At 50.7% G+C, this 21177-nt stretch overlaps 1 protein-coding gene across 2 annotated transcripts in view; it reads left to right on the top strand.

The window, feature by feature from the left end:
* Positions 1–21177, top strand: part of MTA2 (metastasis associated 1 family member 2) — a 521443-nt gene that overhangs the window by 172768 nt on the left and 327498 nt on the right. For both annotated transcript variants that reach the window (XM_085626074.1, XM_085626073.1), the window contains exons 10-12: positions 12185–12259; positions 12694–12752; positions 14922–15019. In XM_085626074.1, coding sequence (XP_085482200.1) covers positions 12185–12259; positions 12694–12752; positions 14922–15019 — 232 coding nt within the window. The remainder of the gene's footprint in view (positions 1–12184; positions 12260–12693; positions 12753–14921; positions 15020–21177) is intronic.

The raw sequence follows: 21177 nt of genomic DNA, 5'->3' as shown, positions 1-21177 counted from the left end.
ACAGAGCCACTTTCTTACAATGTACCTGTCAGGGGTTAACCCTATTTCAGCATGTTTTAGGGATCACAGCAAATTCTGGGCACTGGATTGTAGTGTCTTAGAGTTGGGGTTAAACATTACCAGCTAAAGAATCCAAAAACACTGGGGGTGACCGCCCAAAGAGGAGTCGCCTTAAAACACCCAATATTTATGTTCTGCCAAAAGAACAAGTTACTTACCTTCGGTAACGATGTATCTGTAAGAAACATTAGTTAGTTAGATTCCTCACCTTAGAATATCCCCAGGCGTCAGACTGGATCCGGAAGATTTTTCGTCAGCAATACCCCTTGCGCGTCGCTAGGCGTCGTCTGCGGCTCCGCGTCCATCGTCGGCGTCGTGCGCCGGAATGACGTCTGAGTACTTAGACGCCGCCCTCGCGCGCTGACGTCAGTTCTTGTGCATAGCTTTCCGCGCCAGGAACGCAGAGCCATGCAAAGACCGACACTGGTGCCAAAAATAAAATCTAGGGGCCTGAAAAGGATAACCTTAACCCTAGATGTCAGTTCGCAGAACGGGGAGGATGGGTGGGTCGGTGAGGAATCTAACTAACTAATGCTTCTTACAGATACATCGTTACCGAAGGTAAGTAACTTGTTCATCTGAAAGAAACACGTTAGATTCCTCACCTTAGCATAGATACCCAAGCAATACCATCCCCGGTGGTGGGTCTGCGAACCAAGATCACACCAGAAAGTCCTGGAGGACAGAACGGCAAAAGAAGCCATCCCTCCGGACTTGGCTGTCAAGGCAATAATGCCTGGCAAACGTGTGTAGCGAAGCCCACGTCGCCGCCTGACAGATGTCCTGCAAAGGGACACCCCGTCCCAAAGCAGTGGTAGCCGCCGTGGCCCGAGTAGAATGGGCGCGCAGCCCAACAGGAGGGTCCTTTTTTGCCAAGGAGTAACAAATTTTGATGCACAAAACGACCCACCGAGAGATGGTCCGTTTGTGCACAGCTTTCCCTTTCTTAGCACCCACGTATCCAACGAAAAGTTGGTTGTCCACCCGGAACTGCTTTGTGCGGTCCAGATAAAAGGAGAGCGCACGTTTTGGGTCCAGACGGTGGAGCCTCTCTTCCTCTTTGGAAGGATACGGAGGCGGAAAGAAGGTGGGCAAGGTGACAGACTGCCCAAGATGAAATGGAGTCACCACTTTCGGAAGAAAGGAGGGACGAGGCCGAAGGACAACCTTGTCCGGATGAACAGAGAGAAAAGGAGGCTTTGAAGATAAAGCCTGGAGCTCACTCACCCGTCTAGCCGAGGTGATGGCTACCAGAAAAGCAGTCTTAAGCGTCAGCAGACGAAGAGGACAATTATGAAGAGGCTCAAAGGGAGCGCACATTAGAAATGTGAGAACAAGATTCAAGTCCCACTGAGGCATTACAAAAGGTACAGGAGGGAACGTGTGAGTAATGCCCGTTAGAAAGCGTGTAACTACAGGGGACTTGAAAAGAGAAGGCTGATCAGGAAGCCGCAAGAAGGCAGAGATGGCAGCAAGATAACCTTTCAGGGTGCCCAGGGCAGAGCCCTGCCGGGCCAAAGAAAAAAGAAACAGTAGAACCTCAAAGAGGGGCGGAAAGGGGATCCACAGCCTTTGCTGTGCACCATGCCACAAATTTGTTCCACCGGCAGGCGTATACCGTCTTTCTGGAGGGACGCCTGGCTGCCAGAATGATATCACAGACTTCAGGAGGCAAGTCAAATGGCATCAACTGCCGCCGCTCAATCTCCACGCATGGAGGTGGAGGCTGGACAGGTTCGGGTGGAGGACCGTCCCCTGCTGCTGCGACAGAAGATCCTCCCGAAGGGGCAGACGTATCGGAGGATCGGTCAACATACTGAGTAGCTCGGGATACCAGCACCTTCGTGCCCAGTCCGGAGCCACCAAGATGACTTGGGCCCGGTCGTGCCTGATCTTCTTCAGCACTCTGGGCAGAAGTGGTATAGGCGGAAAGGCGTACAACAGACCGCAACTCCACTCGTGACGATAAGCGTTGCCGAGCGAGTGCCGCCTTGGAAATTCCAACGCGCAGAACTGCTGACATTGCGCGTTCTCTTCGGTGGCGAATAGATCTAACCAAGGCTCTCCCCACTGCTGAAAGAGACCTTGCGCCACTTCGGAGTTCAGACGCCATTCGTGATCCATCATGCACCGGCGGCTGAGTTCGTCTGCTCTGGCGTTCAGAGAGCCCGCCAGATGTTGAACCCCTAGGGTGACGCCCTGGTGTTCCAGCCATGTCCAGAGGCGCAGAGCCTCCTGACAAAGGGTCCACGACCCCACCCCGCCCTGTTTGTTGCAATACCACATGGCGGTGGTGTTGTCCGTGAACACCTGCACGACACTTCCCCTGACAGAGGGAAGGAAGGCTTTCAGTGCAAGCCGGATCGCTCACAACTCCAACAGGTTGATGTGGAGACGAGACTCCGCCGGAGACCAGAGGCCTCTGATCTCCGCCTCTCCCATATGGCCACCCCATCCCAGGAGGGACGCATCCGTCACTACGACATGCTCCGGTTGGGGAAGGGAGAGGCTCTTGCCCTTGACCCAATCGCGGTCCGTGAGCCACCACTGCAACTGCTGTGCAGTGCTTTCCGAGATCAAGACCTGGTCGGACAGGTTGCCGTGATGCTGGGCCCACTGAAACTTCAGGTCCCACTGCAGAGCCCGCATGCGCTGCCTGGCGTGATGCACTAGTAGGATGAAGGAGACCATCAGCCCCAGAAGCCGCAACACTAGCCTGACCGAAACCCAGGATAGAGGCCGAAAGATGGGAATCAGGGCCTGTATATCCCGGACACGCTGTTCCGGTGGATGGACCCGGAACTGCGCCGAATCGAGAACCGCTCCGATGAAGAGGAGCTTCTGAGAGGGACTCCGGTGTGACTTCGGCACGTTGATGGAAAATCCCAGCAAATGCAGGAGATCCGCCGTAGTCTGGAGGTGGGAGACGACTGCCTGGGGCGAGCCCGCCTTCAACAACCAGTTGTCGAGATAGGGGAAGACTGGAACCCCTGATCTGCGCAGATGAGCTGCGACCACCGCCATCACTTTCGTGAACACCCGAGGGGCACTGGTGAGGCCGAAGGGGAGCACGGTAAACTGAAAGAGCTCTGGACCCACCGTGAACCGCAGGTAACGCCGGTGGGCCGGCAGGACGGGGATGTGGAAACATGTGTCCTGCAAGGTCAACGCTACCATCCAGTCTCCGGGGTCTAGGGCAGCTAGAACCTGAGCCAAAGTTAACATCTTGAACCTTTCCTTCCGGAGGAAGGCATTGACGTTCCGGAGGTCCAAGATAGGGCGTAGGCCCCCTTTGCCCTTCTTGGGAACCAGAAAGTAGTGGGAATAACAACCACGACCTACTTCTGGGCTCGGAACGCGCTCGACGGCCCCCTTGGCCAAGAGGGCCGAAACTTCCTCGTGGAGAAGATTCAAATGATCCCCCCGAGATACGGTGGTGCTGCGGTGGCATGGCTGGAGGGGTCGTCTCGAAGGGGAGGGAGTAGCCCCTTCGGACGATTTGCAGCACCCACCTGTCCGATGTGATGGACCGCCAGTGGAGCAGGTGATGGCGAACTCTGCTGCCCACTGGCGTGGAATGGGCCTGAAAGCTCGGACTAGGAAGGCTTTGAGGCGGATGCTGCCGGGGTGGATGTGGGCTGACCTCGTCGTCCTCCAGAACCGCCTTGGCGGAAACCACGTCCGCGACCGCGCGCAGGTTGGTTCTGCGGCCGGTGGCTAGGCGCACGTGAGGAGGCACCCCTTTCTTGGCCATGAAAGGGGCGAAAGGCGGAAGTTTGCGACCGCGGGGCCGAGAGGCCCAAGGACTTGGTCGTAGCCCGGGAGTCCTTAAAGCGATTCAGCGCACTGTCCGCTTTCTCGCCAAAAAGGCGAGTGCCATCAAAGGGCATGTCCATGAGAGTGCTCTGGACATCGCCCAAAAATGACGTGGACCGCAGCCAGGCGTGACGTCTAAGCGCCACTGTGGTAGAAATGGCCCTACCCAGCGAGTCCGTGGTGTCAAGCCCACACCGTATAGCATGTTGCGCGGCGTCCCTCCCATCGGCCAGAGCCTGGGTAAGTTGTGTCCGGACCTCCTCCGGACACAGGGGTAGCGCGTCCTCCACCGCATCCCACAGAGAGTGGGAGTAACGGTCCAAGAGACAAGCGGTGTTCAAAGACCGCAGGCCCAAACTAAGGGAGGAGAACAGCTTCTTGCCAAACTGTTCCAGTCTCTTGGAATCCCGGTCCGGCGGGGCGGTCGGGAATGAGGATTGGGAGGTGAAAGCCTGGATAACCAGGCTCTCAGGGGTAGGGTGTTGGGACAGAAAACTGGGGTCGCCCGGAGGAGGGCGGTGGCGCCTGGCGACGTTCCTGTCCACAGGAGGAACTGTGGAGGGCTTGGACCAGGTGCCCTGCAGAACGTCAATGAGGGCCTCATTGAATTGCAGCAGAGGCTCAGTGGAGCTTGCTGCAGACTGAAGCACCTCAGTAAGGACGTTAGTCCTCACAGCCACGGCAGGCAGCTCGAGCCCAAGGGCTGCGGCCACCTTGCGCAGCACCACAGAGAAAGCAGCGCCCTCCTCCGAAGCCACAGTCGGAGGAGAGACAAATCCAGTGCCTGGAGAGGAATCCAGGCCACTGGCCTCCCCCAGTTCATCTGCCCAGTCCTGGGACAGTTGAGCCTGAACGGCCATAGGATCCTCTGATCCCTCCCAGTTGTCCCCATCATCCGATTCCTGGTATACAGGAGAAAGTAACGGAGCCGGGTGGTAGACAGAATGCGTCTCTAGCGGCGCCTATTGCGGCGTCCATCGACGCCGTACCGGCGCCGGGCCCGGAGTGGGACTGAACTGGGGCTCGACGTCTAGCGGAGTCGACGTCGGCGTCGGGGGTGTACCGGTGTCGACGCCGGCGGAGGAGGCGTGACGAGGTCGACTGGCGTCGGTGGGGACTCGAGAACGGGTCCCTCGGGCGCTTGCGGCGCCGGGGCCGGAGCCACCGGCAGGCAAGGCAGCCCAGTCGGGTCCGCGGGGCCCGAAGGCACACCAGCGGGCGCCGACGGCGGAGCCAGGTTCCTCATGGCCGAGAGGAAGGCACTGACTTCCGCCGGCGTCGCGTTAGTCCCAGGGACCGGAGGGTATGGGGACGTGCGCGGCGCCTGCGGCTCCGCCGGAGCCGCGGGGGTGGAACCACCCTGACCCTCGGCCGAGTTGCGCGACCGGCGAGGGGAGTCCGAAGAGCGGTGTCGCCTCTTGGACTTCTTGGAATGCTTCGACTTACCCGAAGACTTGAACCCCGACGTCCGATGGTGACGTCGGCTGCGGCTCCGCGACCGATCCTTGGACCTCCTCCTGGACTGGGATCGAGAGGCGCGCAGAGCCGAGTGGCGAATCTCGAAGCTTACGGGACCGCTCTCGTCTAGCCTTCGAGGTCAGGGCCTTGCAGTCCGAGCACGACTCCGCGTCGTGATCGAGGCCCAAGCAGTAAAGGCACCGGCGGTGATGGTCCGTAACCGACAACAAGCGGCTACAGTCAGCACAGGCTTTAAAACCAGGCATCCTACCGGCACCTGAGTCGAGACAGGATCAAAAAAGTTAGTCAAAAATTGACTAAAGGGGTAGCTCTCCCGGATCTGCGCTTACTGGCGCGGAAAAAAGAACTGACGTCAGCGCGCGAGGGCGGCGTCTAAGTACTCCGATGTCATTCCGGCGCACGACGCCGACGACGGACTCGGAGCCGCAGACGACGCCTAGCGACGCGCAAGGGGTATTGCTGACGAAAAATCTTCCGGATCCAGTCTGACGCCTGGGGATATTCTAAGGTGAGGAATCTAACTAACGTGTTTCTTTCAGATATTGGCAACATCCACGCTTCAATTAAAAGTCAAAATGGATTTTTACAAATTGCCCTGTAAAATTAAAATGAGACGACCTTCCTTTAATGAGCATTACCCTGCCACTGGTCCAGTAATCAGGAGAAGTGTCCATTATTCTCTCTCCTGATGTTCCATGTGTAGGAAGCTGGCTCTGTTTATACTATACCAAAATGAGATATAGTGTGTACAGAGTCCAGTGGAACCTCAAAGGTAAAAGTAGATGGCACCTTACTGTCTATTTGTGGTAGTGTGGGCGAGCAATAAGGCATTATCAGAGGGTAGTGTTAAGCATTTGTTGTACTCAATCAGCAAATGATGCCACACACTCTATCTCAGACCACTTTGATCTGTATAAAAATATTATTTAGTTGTATTTATTTCCTACACCCAAGCAAGCCTGCCACAAGTAAGTGTATTTGATAATTTTCAAGGCAGGTTGAACAATACAAGCAAGCTGAATGGAAATGACTTTTACAGGTTTGTAAATGCTTTCACTACAGTGGAAATTGCTGTTAGATTACTTTGAATTGCTTTTCAGATTACTTTTTGGATTACTTTTTATACTCTGTGTGATACCCCTAGATATCACACTGGGACATTTACTAGAGAAAAAATGAGTAAGCAATTTTTTGTTCTTTGCAGTTTGTTCAATGCTCATTACAAAATCCACTCATTCAATTCAAGGAAAAACAGTCAATGTTTTCCTATGGAGGGAGAGAAATTAAGTTATCAGTTAACAGGTAAGTACTTTGTTGTGGGAGTTGGTATTCTGGGGTTAGAACCAAGGTTCCCCCAGGGTCAAGGATGCACACTCAAAACACCCTCAGTGGCACTAGGGCGGCCGGGTGCAGAGTGTTGAGGCCCAAAGTTATCCAATGGGAGATAGGGGGCTTCCGGTTGGTGCTGCTCATGAGCAGACCACAACGTTGTAGGAGCAAAGCTCCTGGGGTTTAGCTCAGGGTAAAGGGGGATCGGTTTTAGCACCCAAAGTGCACCTGCAGGGGCGGCTAAGTGCAGGTTGCTGTTTTGATGTCTGGTGCCCTGTTGAATTCAATGGGGATTCTCCGATTTCAACAAAGACTGAAGGCTCTGGGACAAAGATCTTCTGGAGGTGACCACTGGTTGGACAGCAAAGTTGGGATGCCTGGGGATGCTGGGATATCGTTGGTTTGGCCACCCAAGGCCGTGGGACTTTGTGTGCAGGGGTGTTTTTAGCCGTCGGGTTTTCCTTACCAGATCCGGTCGCGGTTGGGGGGATCCTCCAGAAAGAGGCTGCAGGCTTCGCTGAGAGATTCGAGACCGGTCGGAGACCTCCTCGTGGTGTTGGGCCACTCTAACTCTGGCCATGGGCATCGGGTGCAGAGTGGTGCAGACTCGCAGATTTGGACGGAGTCTGTGAGTGAGCAAATCCGGTGCTCACGGGAGACCGTGTCTTTTCTGTGGAAGGCAGGGCAGGTCCTCTGGGTTCTTGAGGTTGCTGGCTGCAGGATACACCGGGATTTCGCTTCTGCAGGTTTGAAGTGGGGGCAGGCCGGTAGGGCAGGGGCCAAGTCAGTGGGCGTTTTTCTCCTCTCAGCTTTGGCACTGCTTCTTCGGTCCTTCTTTTCTTCTTTGTCGGTTCTTGTCTGAGGAGGCGAGGTTTAGGGGTGCCCCTAAATACTAGATTTAGGGGTGTTACAGGTACGTAAAGGTTGGGACCAATGGGCCCCTTCCTTCCTATTACGCCACCCTCCAGTGGGAGGGGGCATATGCCTCACTCTGTTTGGCTGGGTTCCCCTCATCTGCAAGATGGTGGGGACTGAGAGTTGTGCTCCACCACGGCTCCCCCACCTGAGGGGTGGGGTTGGCAAAGGTGGGCACACCTACACCCCCCCCCCCCCAAGTGGGGGTCGAAACTGGTGGGGGCCAGTTGCTGGAAGCAGCAAAAGGCTTGGGGAAGCTCAGAAAGGCGGATCCTGCTCACCCTGGGGGAGGAGGCTTGGCACCTCGTCCCAGGAGGTGCGTTGTTTCAGATTCGACCTGTGGTACCATTTACAAGGGGCTGACCTGTGGCCAAAGAGTGCCAATTGAGTTTTGTTTTCAATGCAGTTTAGGGAAAGAACATAGGCGCTGGGTACCTGTTTTGCAGGAACCCAGGGCAAACTCGGTCAAAGCACATCAGCAGTTTACCAAAAAGTGGGGGCAACCCTGCAAAAATAGGGCACTTTCGTACACCAGTTCACCTCTGCCTCGCCTCCTCCGCTACTCCCTTGCTCCTGTGGCTCTACTCCCCAAGCCTCTCTGCCTCTCCCTGTAGCCCAGTGCCTCCTCTAGCTCCCGCCCATCTTGTAGCCCTGTGCCTTCTTCCTCGGTCTGCATGCCCCCCCAACCCTTTACTCCAGTGCCCTCCCACCACTTTGAGGCTCTTTGTGCCTCCAATGCACCCCTCATGTCTCCCATGCCTTCTACTGCCATTGGCCTAGTACCTGCTTTTACCCGTACCACCAGCTCTGTACTTCCTATGCCCTCTCCCCTGTCGCCAGTGCCCCATCCCTTTCACCAGTACCCCCTCCCCTGTTGCCATGTTACTCATGTGCACTTTCCCCATGTTATTCAATGCCCTCACCATTGCCCCTTTACTTTTGTGCTCTCCCCTCAACCTGGCCCTACCTTCCTTACCACCACACTCTAGTCTTCGGCCCCTTTTCACTTGTGGGCCCTTAGGCTTGCCATCTGCCTGTTTTGTTCCCAGACTGGCCTGTATTTTTAAGTCAAGGCTGGTAAAAATATGGGGAAATCGGGTATTATTTCCCCTTCTAATAAACCTAATACCATAAACGGTTGAAGAAATTGATCAAAAAGTATTTGATTTCTTACATTATTTGAGAACAATTATTAGGCAAACAGAAGGCTTATTTCCTTGTTAAAAAGTGTCCTTACAATTACACAGTTTGTTTCACCTTCCAGCTCTTTACTGTGCTAGAAAAGCAAAACCAACAAATGGCCGGTATTTTTCTTTAAGAATCATGGCAGCTCTGTAGCTGATGGATGCCTGGTGCCAGAGAGCACAACTTTTCAAGTTAAAATCTGTACTTTCTCTAGCAGGTAGATAGAATCCTGCTCAGAGATGCCATGCTGCTGGAGACGGTCCCAAGTCACGGACTTCGATCTAGCAGAGTTTTTTTTAGCAACAACAGACCCTAAGTTAAGCATTTGTTTGTGTGACACATTCTACTTGATGCAAAGATGGTGCACATTTTGGGCCCCAAAATGGCCCTGTTTCGTTTCAAAATTTGCCAATCCATCCTGCAGAATCCTGGGGGAGGACGTTTGCTTATGGACATTTGCTTTCCTTATCAGAATATCAAGTATGCCACACATGCAAGCAGAGATGCCCCAACTCGTCCTCTGTTCCCCTCACACATCACAGACACCAGACATAGACGTTCTCATTTAAGATGAATATGCTTGGACCCCCAATTATAAGGGACTGGTTGTACCTTTACAGAGTAGATGTTATTGGCAGTCTGGTCTACAGAGGAGCAGGTAAAGGGCATGTACCCCCGTGCTATGATTCCAGTGACTACACACACCTCGAAGCCTGGTGTGTGAACGGAGTTGACTACTTTCACTCTGGTTGGGTGGGGCAAACATTTCAAGAGTTCTGTGGTACAGACTCTGCTTTTAAAATGGAGTTCTTATATTGGTTTGCAGGTTGTCATGTACCCTAGAGGGAAGGAGGGCAGGTTAGACAAAAATGCTCAGGTCAATATGATTCCTTTTTACAAGGCTATTACGAGAAACTTTCACCCTACACTTTGTTAGTTACCTTAATGTGTTATTAAATATTTTGATTCTTCCAGTGTCAGCCTGGTGGCTTGACCTTTTCAGGCCAGTTTCACTATTGCACGCCCTGCACTGAATAAGGGGAATGCAGTTTTAAGAAATTGAAAAATTCCACAGCTCTAGGTAAAAAAGGATGGGGAAATTCCTAAGCATTTAAAATTTCACTTCAGCCTGTATTAATCCTGAATACTAGCAGCTAATGAGACAGTTGATGGTTGCACCATCAACACAGATGCGGTAAAGTACATAATATCATTCAAGTGGGGACATGGACCCCAAATACACCCATTTAGCAGCATAATTGCACATGTCAAATGTTGTATTAAGGTTCTTGCTTTGGACTGCCTAAATCTTTAACCACATTTCCATTTTGTTGCCTTTAGTCTGTCCCCTTTTTGATTGCACAAGGAGCATGTTCCAGAGACCGCTTTCTGGCCTACTGGGGAGACGTGCTAATGACTCCCCTGAAAGCAGACAATAGAAGCCTGCACTGGAGAGAGGTATTGCCTCCCTCCTGCATGAAGCCACACGGGTGTTGGCCCAAAGGCGAGCTTCAAAGGAGAAGCCGCATTTCAAGAGCAAATGGGTAACACTTGGGAGAGGGGCTGCTCCATTGTCTAGGTAGACAAGCTGGCACTAGGCACAGGGAAGGGGAAACCAGTTGCTAAACCAGTTTTTTAGGGGCGTGTATCCTCCTTGATGGCCACACCTCTGTATTGGGCTAGGGAGCTCTGGACGCCAAGAAAAGGGTTCTATCCTGTTATAAGTAGGCAGAATGGTGCATCCTGGGATAGCCAGATGCCACACTGCACAGAAACTGGTCATCAGGAGGGAGGGAACCTGGCTACCAACAGCATCTTACCCAGAGGGCATTTTCTTTGCATCTGTGGCACCCCGAACTCCGATCTCGACTTGACTGGAAAGAGGACAGCCCTGCTGCACTAATGAACCGGCAAAGAAAGGCTGCACCGGCATGGACTGCACCTTCAAATCCTGTTTGTTACCAATGGGTAAGTGACTGTGCATGCTGTGTTCGCATGTGTAGAACTAGTCTCTGAAGCACAGCCGAAGCAAGAGACCCCCAAGGGTCAATTGACTGACTACCTGTTTGCAGCACAGGGCAGGGCCACAACAGCTGAAGAAGCCTGCTGGGGTGAGTTGTTCGCTCACGATCTTCACACTGCTGCCAACCTCTACAGTGCCACATCAAAGACCAGGGCCTGATAATATAAGTTGTGCTGAAGTCCGCTGGGCCCAGTAGAGTTTTTGGAATGCAGCTTGGGTGCCCAGAAGACCAGTTATGGCCCAGGGAAGGATTTGGCTGTGACTGCGATGCCGGGCGCCTGGACGTCTACCAGGACCAAGTGGACCTAGAGGGACGTCGACTTCGTGGCCAGTACTGCTTCACCCCCTCTGTGGAACGAGTAGCTGCCACAGGAAGACCCCCATTAATGTCATCCACTGCATCTTTGAGCATCTCCAGCATCCTGAATCCATATCATCAGGACCACTTCCATAGGAACCTACAGCAAAGGATAAAAGTGCCTAGAATTGACTGAAGACTGCTTCCCTGACCAAGGTTGCTGTTTCCTAGGATCTTAATGGTCCCTCTGAATGGCGCCCTATTGACGTTGGTCATCTGAAGTAACTCAACCCGGCCATGATGAAACTAGCCAAAGTTTTGTGGCTTTCTTAATGCCTGTACGCGGTTGAGTAAAAAGTGTGTATTAACAGCACCTTCTAAAATCTAAACCTCTGAAATGCTCCAGTGCATCTTTTTTGTTGAGGTGTCTAAAAATACATAAAAATACTTTTTTTAATAAATTGGTGTCGGATTTCTTAAGTGTCTCATATATTTCTTTTTCAGTCATTTTGATTCTGTTTAAATGCTTTACTCTTGTTCCTTTGTGTACGACTTGGTGCTCTGAGCCACAGCTAATCAGGGTGAGCTAAGGGTTTTAACAAACTAAACCTACTGGTCCTAAACGGATTGGTAAGTGTATTACATGGTGAGGTCACACAGCCACACCACATCATACACCCCATTTCCTCACACCAAATAATCTGTACTAGTTATCAAGATGTAAAAACTAGATTATTGCTAGGGATCATTTCTTTATTTTGCGTGATAAATCTAGAATGCTGTATCCTTTAGTCCCTTCTTTTGTCGCCAACCGGCTACTCTATCTGTTTTGTGTCTGCATATTTTTACCGTTGTAAAGAGTGAAACAGACTCGTTGTTAAGGCTATGCTGGTGGGCTTGGGATGTTTGGTTGTGTAAAAACAGTAATACTGTATATGCTGTGGTGTTTAGATTTTTCACTCAGTCACATTCTCTGGATGTCCCTAAATATGTAAGTGGGCTGATTTACCAGGTTCACAATTTAAATGGATACAGTGGTCTTGAATGCCTGTCTGATTGCAGTTTTCTTGCCTTACCAGCTCCCTTGGAAGTCTCTGGCTAGCATTGTACAGTTCTACTACATGTGGAAAACTACAGACCGCTACATCCAACAAGTGAGTGACAGCACCCTCCTGTGTGTCAAGTGCAATTGAAGCTGCTCTTATTTGTGGTATTGGCAGGTAGTCTAGTGGGGATATTCTTGTTTCTCTTAGATTTTTAAAAACCATTTTTGGTACATGTCATTAATTTCCAGATGTGAGCATTGGTTCCTCTCTTTGAGTGAGGCTCCATTGTGATTGCAGGTTTCTTCCACCTTTTGTGAATTGGACCTTTTGTCTTCTAATAGCTGGGGTCCTACAGAGCGCACACTGGTGCTGTGTGCACTTATTGTAAATTGCAATGAGTGACATGTTTTCTGGCATATTTTAAGTGCTTGGTATACTGTAGACCTATAAAAAAAGATTACCTGCTTAAAACATTGTCAGTCGAGGATATGGAAAGGCGGAGGGTAACAGATCAGTTAGTAATTGTGTTTTTTCTTTTGCAGAAACGGTTGAAGGCAGCTGAAGCAGACAGCAAATTAAAGCAGGTTTACATTCCAACCTAGTGAGTATTTCCCAAAGTGTGACACTGGTTTTGGGTCGATCCCACCCAGTTTCTTTCCATACAATTAATATTTGATTTGCTCCCTGGCTTACCTCAACCATCTCCTCCCCTATGAATTCAACCTGTTATGGCCCCTGTTATTCCTACCTACATCTTCCTTGATAATGTATGTAATGTAATGGTTTTGCATGCCCAAAAGAGATGTTTCGGTCTTAAAGCAGGCTTGGGTCTATTAATTTCTTATTTAGGGCTTTCCAGCTGTTATCTAGCAGTGGCTGCCCAGTTGAGCTGTATACACCCTTGTTGTCTTTTTTTTAATTAATTTTTTTAATCTAGCAAGTAGTTGTGAGTCTGTAGACTATGCGCTGTAGCAGGCATTTTCTTAAGTTGTTATAGGGTCATTTTAGATATGTCTATATGCAGGCCTCAAAATCCTAAAAATGTTACTAGACCTGCAGGTCTAGTGACATGAATAATCTACTCGACCTAATTATAATGCTCTTGACCCTTAAACTGGTTTCAAATTGTGTGATCCTGGGCAAGTATTTTAATTCACTGAGACGCCATTTTCTTCTTGATCACACATGAGAGCACCATCAAATACGTGAGTTCAGCATGTCTGCTGTACAGAAAACTCTTGTTTAGTATAATAGACTAAACTTTTGCTTCATATATAATACAAATCTATCCACATATAGGGTACACATGACTGCTGACTTGCCTCAGTTCATTAACCGCATTGTCATCAGTGCAGGGGCAGGAATGTTTCAACTCGTGTTTAAAAACTGTTGCTTTTAATAAATACATAACTAAAGCATAAAGTTGCAGCACACTGTCATTTGCAATCAGCAGATTTTACCTTGAAATGCCCACAGACATGTGGTTTTAAAACTATATAGAGTACAATGTCTGGAAATCGACTTTTTGCAAATGTCAATTACACATCACCAAGCTAAGTGTTATTGATCTGTTTGTCTCCTATGTAAACTTTGTTTGCATCACACTTCTGAATTACCCAAAAATGTTTTCATAATTCCTGATATATTTTGAAATAATTGTACTATTCATTTACAAGCTGTTTAAATTTACTATTAGAATAAAACTTGACACTTTACAGCTTTTTTTTTCACAATTCTTGTCAGATAACTCACTTGACTTTACTATAAGAGAAAGTAAAGTAAAACACATTTTCCATGAACAGATAAGCAACAATTAGTAAAAAGACAAACTGACATTTGACTTCAGTCCTTGAACAGACAGCAAATGTGTCAAGACAACAGATATTTAAAGGCACCTTTATTGTTCATTCACTTTCTGAATGGACAAAATACCTGTTCCTTCCAGTGTAAATGAACTTGCCAGCACAGTCGAGTAAGTGGTTAAAAAAAATAGCTCGACCTACTAAAATCTCACTCGAATTTGCTAGTGGAGTTTTCGAGGCCTGTATATGTATCCTCACTCTCTCCACCTTTGTTTTGAATTGTGACTTGATTCTGTAATGCAAAGATTGCCTGATCTGTTCCCTCAAAGCATTGTAGGCACGCACCCCTCCCATGAGACTTGAACTCAGTCTCTGCAAAGCATCTGGTCTGAAAATTTGTATGGGTGTTTTTTAAATTCAGTTGGAAGCACCATCATTTAACAGGCGCATTTCCTGGGCCTCCTGAATGTGTGCCCAATACAAACCCTTACATCTGTACCTTCCCTCACCAAAAGCCAAGCCCTGAAGTTTCAGTGAATATATATATATTTTTAAGTTATTGTTCTTCTGTTGTAATTTTCATTTTGATATCCTGCTTGCATATTAACTCTATTCTGTTATGATTATGGCAAGTTTCTGCCATTTTGCAAGACTGTAATTTACTAGAGTTCTTGATTTTATAACATACCTAACTATTTGTGTGATACTGAACGTTTCACCGTTCATGAATGAACCTACAGTTGTTGACGGTTACTTAATTGCGAAGTTTTCTTATTTTAGCCTTACTGCTGAAAACTGGGTGGGAAGGTTGCAGGCTTAATCTGGTGACTTGTGTTGCCAGATGCATTTGTTGGCCTTTTGTAGAGGGGCGTGGGAGGCGGTACCATTAGCTTTTGTACATGAGAAGCTTCTAACTCCTGGCCCTGCATTCCAAACTAACTACTAGAGTTTTCTCTTTCACCTACCAGCACAAAACCCAACCCAAATCAGATCATATCGGCAGGCTCAAAGCCAGGTCTTAACGGAGCTGGATTCCAGAAGGGACTGACCTGCGAAAGCTGTCACAGTAAGTAATGGTGTCAATGGCGGGTTGCAGGGGGCTGATCCTGGAATCTGTGCATGGGCCTTGAGCTATGCACAGTACCCACCACAAGTCTAAATTGTAATGAAGAGACCTTGAGAAAAGAGATCCAAATAGGCCTCAGTGCACTTTGAGTCAAAAAACTTGCAGCCTCAGTTGAAAAACTTGGGGGTGATCATGCAAAGTATTTTCCTTATACAATATAAATAAATAAAATAGGTTTCTGTACTGTGCATTGTTGTAGGAAGCTGGCTCTGTATATACTGTACCAAAGTAAGGATCTGAAAGAAACACGTTAGTTAGATTCCTCACCTTAGATATCCCCAGGCGTCAGACTGGATCCGGAAGATTTTTCGTCAGCAATACCCCTTGCGCGTCGCTAGGCGTCGTCTGCGGCTCCGCGTCCGTCGTCGGCGTCGTGCGCCGGGATGACGTCGTCGGAGTACTTAGACGCCGCCCTCGCGCGCTGACGTCAGTTCTTCTGTTCGAGGCATGTGGGCTGCTGAATTCATATCTGTGCATAGATCGCCGCCTAGTGTTGGGTCCGGATGTTTGCACGTTGTTGTCCTGGAAGAGTCTTCGAAGTATCCTTGGATAGGTGACTCCTCCCCTGGACTACAGTGCGCATAGGCATCCTCTCCATCCTCAGATTGTTTTTTTCCGCCATTGGGTTCGGATGTGCTATCTTAGCTCAAGTTAGGAAAATATTTTTTCGAGGCCAAAAGGCCTTTAGTTCGCGTCGGTACTGTTTATCGATCGGGTTTCGATAGAATTTGTTAGTTTACTAACTTTCAGCACCGACTGCTTTCGCTTTACCTGTCCATCGACTACTTCGACGATGGAATCCAGGACGCCATTCAAAAGGTGTCCGGTATGCAATGCGAAGTACCCACACATCGACGTCCATCCGGTGTGCAACAAATGCCTTTCGCCGGACCACGACGAATCAACATGCATGGCCTGTGCCCGGTTCCGCTCGAAGAAGACTCTGCGGAATCGACGAGCGGCGAGACTCGAGGCGCAGCACGCGGCACCGGCCCCAACAGACATCTTCGGCGAGGCCGAAGACGTCGAGGAATTGGAAGTCTTGCCCTCCAGTCCCGTTTCCGAACCCGGATCGGACGAGGAAGACGAGTCACTCTTCCACAGAGGTGAAGACGACACCGAGGTAGGAGACGACGAGGAGGCCTTCGGGGCCGAAGAAAGTAGCTCCAATGATGAACAAGGCCTACCTGTTCAAACCGTTCAAACACCAGTGCCACAGCCTATGGCTCCGGTCGAGGGATCGCCTTCGGGCCTTACCCGAGACCCATCCCGCAGTTCTTCGGCCCCGCCCTCGGGCCCGGCCTCGGACGTTCAGCGGCAGCCATTACTACATAAACAGGCTGGTTTCCCTACCACAAAACCGAAACCGAAAGCTGCTCAGGTTCCACCGAAACTGAAAGTAGCGCTGGTCGGATCGAGGCCTTCGACGCCAGCGCACCGCGTCGGCACCGACCGCACCAAGAGGGACTTCGGTGCCGAACTTGAAGCGGGCGACGTTGGAGTCGACAAACGGAAAAAAGCCATCGGCACCGACAAACCTGCTCGGCTACCGGCACCGACGACACCAAGGCCCGTACCGCCTGCTGTGTCTCACATCGCTCCCTCGACGACACCTAAGCCTCAGGTATCGAAGACTTCGACGGTGATCTCTTCACCCCGACTCGATGACCCGCCGGCACCGAAAAAATCTACGGCCGCCTCTACGAGCCTGGCCGGTGCCAAAGCCTCGAAGGCGCCCCAAGTACGACCTGGTGTGACGCAAGGCAGCAAAACCACACCTGTCCTCCAGGACACGTCTGGCTCCGGTTCGGTCGGAGCTCCCGCAGCCTCTTCGGTGCCCACCAACATTACCTTCGGCTTGCCTCCGTCAACAATCCCAAAAATGTTCCAACTCAGGACACGGGTCACCCAACCTACGGTCACACCTGCTGAGACGTCTCCGGCACGTATCATCGACGCCGGCACTGGCAGGATGATTCTCCAGGACCGAAGGATAACTTCGGAGCCGCCATTGGACCCTTTCAGGATCCCACTAAAAAGGAAGTTGCCTGCAGAATCGGAACCTCTCCTTTATGAACCCTTCCATTCATCCTACCAGGATCCACAACGGTTCTCCCCCACACGCTCCGATACAGACGCATTGGAGGACTACATGGCTGACCAAGTCCCCTACCATGTAGACACGGACCCTGATGACCAGCAGGACCCTGATCAAACTTGGGGCGACCCTGCAGACCCCAGTGCACCTCTCGATGCACAGGATCCACAACTCTATGGGGCAAAGACATCTCCTACGGAGGATACTGCGGCGTTCAATGCTCTTATCGAACGTGCTGCCAATAACCATGGGGTGCAGCTTCACTCTGATACCATCGAAGATGACTTTCTAATGGACACCTTTGCATCCTCAGAAAGACATGTAAAGACTCTGCCAATGTTGAAGGGGGTCCTCAAACCAGCCAAGGACATTTTCAAAGAACCCACCAGGGCACGAGTGATAAACCCCAGGATTGATAAAAAATACAGATCAGCACCTGGGGATCCTACTTACATCAGAGGACAATTACCACTCGACTCCATCGTCGTAGCGAATGCACGCAAGAGGGCACACTCGCAAACAACAGGTGACGCTCCTCCCCCGGACAAAGAGTCCAAGGTGTTAGAAACCTCTGGCAAGCGCGTTGCCGCCCAAGCTGCCAACATATGGCGCATAGCCAACACTCAGGCGCTCCTTGCTCGCTATGATAGAGCGCACTATGACACACTTGAGCAAATATTCCAACATCTCCCTGACCAGTTCAAGGAAGGCGCAGAAATGCTCATCAGAGAAGGACAGCTACTAACGAACGCTTCCATCAAATGCGCACTAGATGCTGCAGACACGGCTGCCAGAGCCATAAACACGAGCGTCATGTTGCGACGACATGCCTGGCTACGGATCTCAGGATTCAAGCCTGAGGTACAAAACAATATACTGAACCAGCCCGTCAACCCCGACTATTTATTCGGGCCAGAGGTTGACACCACCCTCGAAAAGATAAAAAAGGATACGGACACTGCAAAGTCCATGGGCGCACTACAAACTCAGTCCTTTCGGAGCGGCTCCTTTCGTCGCCCCGGAAACAAGGGAGCAGGTAGAGGACAGGGGTCACAACAAACATATAACAAAGGCAATACACAGACCACCTATGATAAAAACACCCGAGGTGGATATCGTGGCTCCAGCACAAAGGGCAGAGGATGCGGCTACGGCAACACCAGGTCCTCCCCCAAGAACAAGCAGTGACGCCCTCTCCCTTCCTCCCGACCACATAACACCTGTCGGGGGAAGGCTACAAAGGTTCCTGTCCACGTGGAATTCCATCACCACGGACAGGTGGGTCAAAGATATTATAAAATACGGTTACTGTCTGGAGTTAACCTCCACTCCACCCACAATACCACCAAGAAGCCGTCCTATGTCCTCAGAGCACTTAACGCTCTTACAGCAAGAAGTGCAAAGTATGCTTCTAAAAGGCGCTATAGAGGTCGTACCCATCCACGAGCAGGGTGCGGGAGTGTACTCCCTCTACTTCTTAATTCCAAAAAAGGACGGGTCGCTCAGACCTATATTGGACCTGAGACCCCTGAACCAGTACATTCTTTCAGAGCACTTTCATATGCTCACTCTACAGCAAGTCCTTCCGCTTCTCAAGCAGGGAGACTTCCTAGCCACACTGGACCTCAAGGATGCGTACTTTCACATACCCATCCACCCCTCACACAAAAAATACCTCCGGTTCACTGTTCAGGGGCAGCACTATCAGTTCAAAGTCCTTCCCTTCGGCGTGACAACAGCGCCCAGGGTTTTCACGAAGTGCCTAGCTACGGTGGCAGCACATCTACGGAGGCAGCATATACACGTCTACCCCTACCTAGACGACTGGCTCGTTCAAGCGAAGTCAGCCCAGCAATGTGCAAGCCACATGTCCCGCACCATTCACCTTCTTCACAGTCTGGGATTCTCACTGAATTATCCAAAGTCCCATCTCCAGCCCGCACACGTACAACAGTACCTAGGTGCGACTATAGACACTCTGGCGGCCACAGCTCAGCCAAATTTAGTGAGGATCAACAGCATACAACTGCTGATCTCCAAATTCAAACCCAATCACTCACTTCCAGCGCGAGTGTTTATGCAGTTGATAGGCATGATGGCCTCCTGCATCTTCATAGTCCCGCACGCGAGATTACATATGCGCCCACTTCAGGAGTGCCTAGCACGTCAGTGGAATCAGGCTCAAGGACAGTTAAAGGACCTAGTGTTGGTGAGCGGTCGGGCATACAACTCTCTGCATTGGTGGAATCCACAAAACCTTTGCAAGGGCCGACCGTTCCAAGAGCCTGTCCCACAAATAGTACTGACAGCGGACGCGTCTCTCCAGGGATGGGGAGCTCATGTACTCCACTACACAGTGCAAGGACTATGGACAACACAACAAAAGAAGTTGCACATCAACCTTCTGGAATTGATGGCAATCTTCCTAGCCATGAAGGCATTCAAAGTACATCTATGCAACAAGGTCGTGTTGATCCGGACGGACAACATGACCGCAATGTACTACATACAGAAACAGGGAGGCACACACTCTCCACAGTTGTCTCATCTGGCTCAGAGCATGTGGAAGTGGGCCATTCAAAGGAACATGTTCCTCATGGCGGAACACCTCCCTGGCAAGGACAACCAGATGGCGGATCTGCTCAGCAGACACAGCCACCAAATGCACGAGTGGGAGTTACACCCATCAGTACTCCAACCGTACTTTCAGCAGTGGGGTCATCCGGAGATAGACCTATTCGCGACAAGCGAAAACGCAAAATGCCCAAGCTTCGCCGCCAGATTCCCACATCCGCAGTCGCAGGGCAATGCGATATGGATGAACTGGTCCGGCAGATTTGCGTACGCTTTTCCCCCAGCGCCATTGATACCGCTAGTGGCCCGCAAACTCCGACAACACTCCCTGACACTCGTCCTAGTTGCTCCCACGTGGGCACGCCAGCCGTGGTACACCACCTTCCTCGAACTTTCCGTGGTGCCGCATCAAAGGCTGCGGATCAAACCCGCGCATTTGACGCAGAACCATGGAGAGGTTCAGCACCCAGATCCGCAACAGCTGAATCTGGCGATCTGGCTCCTGAAGTCCTAGAGTTTGGCTATCTCAACCTACCACCTGACTGTATGGACATCATCAAGGAGGCCAGGAGACCCACTACCAGAGCCTGCTATGCAGCCAAATGGAAAAGGTTCGTCATTTATTGCGGTAATAATGACATCAACCCGCTGGACGCATCCATCCAAAACATCATCTGTTATCTCTTACACCTATATCGATGCAATCTGGCGTACACCTCTATACGTGTCCATTTGACCGCAATATCAGCCTATCTGCAAACCAGGCAGCACCTCTCTCTATTCAGAGTGCCTGCCATCAAAGCATTCTTGGAAGGGCTCAAACGAGTCATTCCACCTAGTCACCCACCGGCTCCAATGTGGAACCTCAACTTGGCCCTCACACGCCTGATGGGTCCACCCTTTGAACCTCTACACTCATGCGAGATTCAATTCCTTACCTGGAAAGTGGCCTTCCTGGTAGCGATCACTTCCCTAAGAAGAGTTAGTGAACTCCAGGCACTAACCGTTCAAGAGCCATTTATTCAGGTTCACGCCAACAGGGTCGTACTACGTACCAACCCCAAGTTCATGCCCAAGGTAATATCGCAGTTCCACATGAACCAGACTATTGAACTGCCCGTTTTCTTCCAAAACCCACAAACTGTTGCAGAAAGGGCACTACATACACTAGATGTACGGAGGGCCCTCATGTACTACATCGACAGGACTAAACCATTCAGGAAGACAAAACAACTGTTCGTTGCCTTTGCCCCACACCACAAAGGTAACGCCATCTCCAAAGCAGGGATAGCCAGATGGATAGTTAAGTGTATTCAAATCTGTTATCAAAAGGCAAAACGCACATTAACTATTCCACCACGAGCCCACTCAACACGTAAGTTGGGGGCTTCCATGGCCTTCCTAGGAAATATTCCCCTGCATGATA

This window comes from Triturus cristatus, chromosome 9 (genome assembly GCF_964204655.1).
Source record: "Triturus cristatus chromosome 9, aTriCri1.1, whole genome shotgun sequence".
NCBI lineage: Eukaryota > Metazoa > Chordata > Amphibia > Caudata > Salamandridae > Triturus > Triturus cristatus.
The sequence above is the reverse complement of the archived record's forward strand: the minus strand, read 5'-3'. Positions and strand labels throughout refer to the sequence as shown.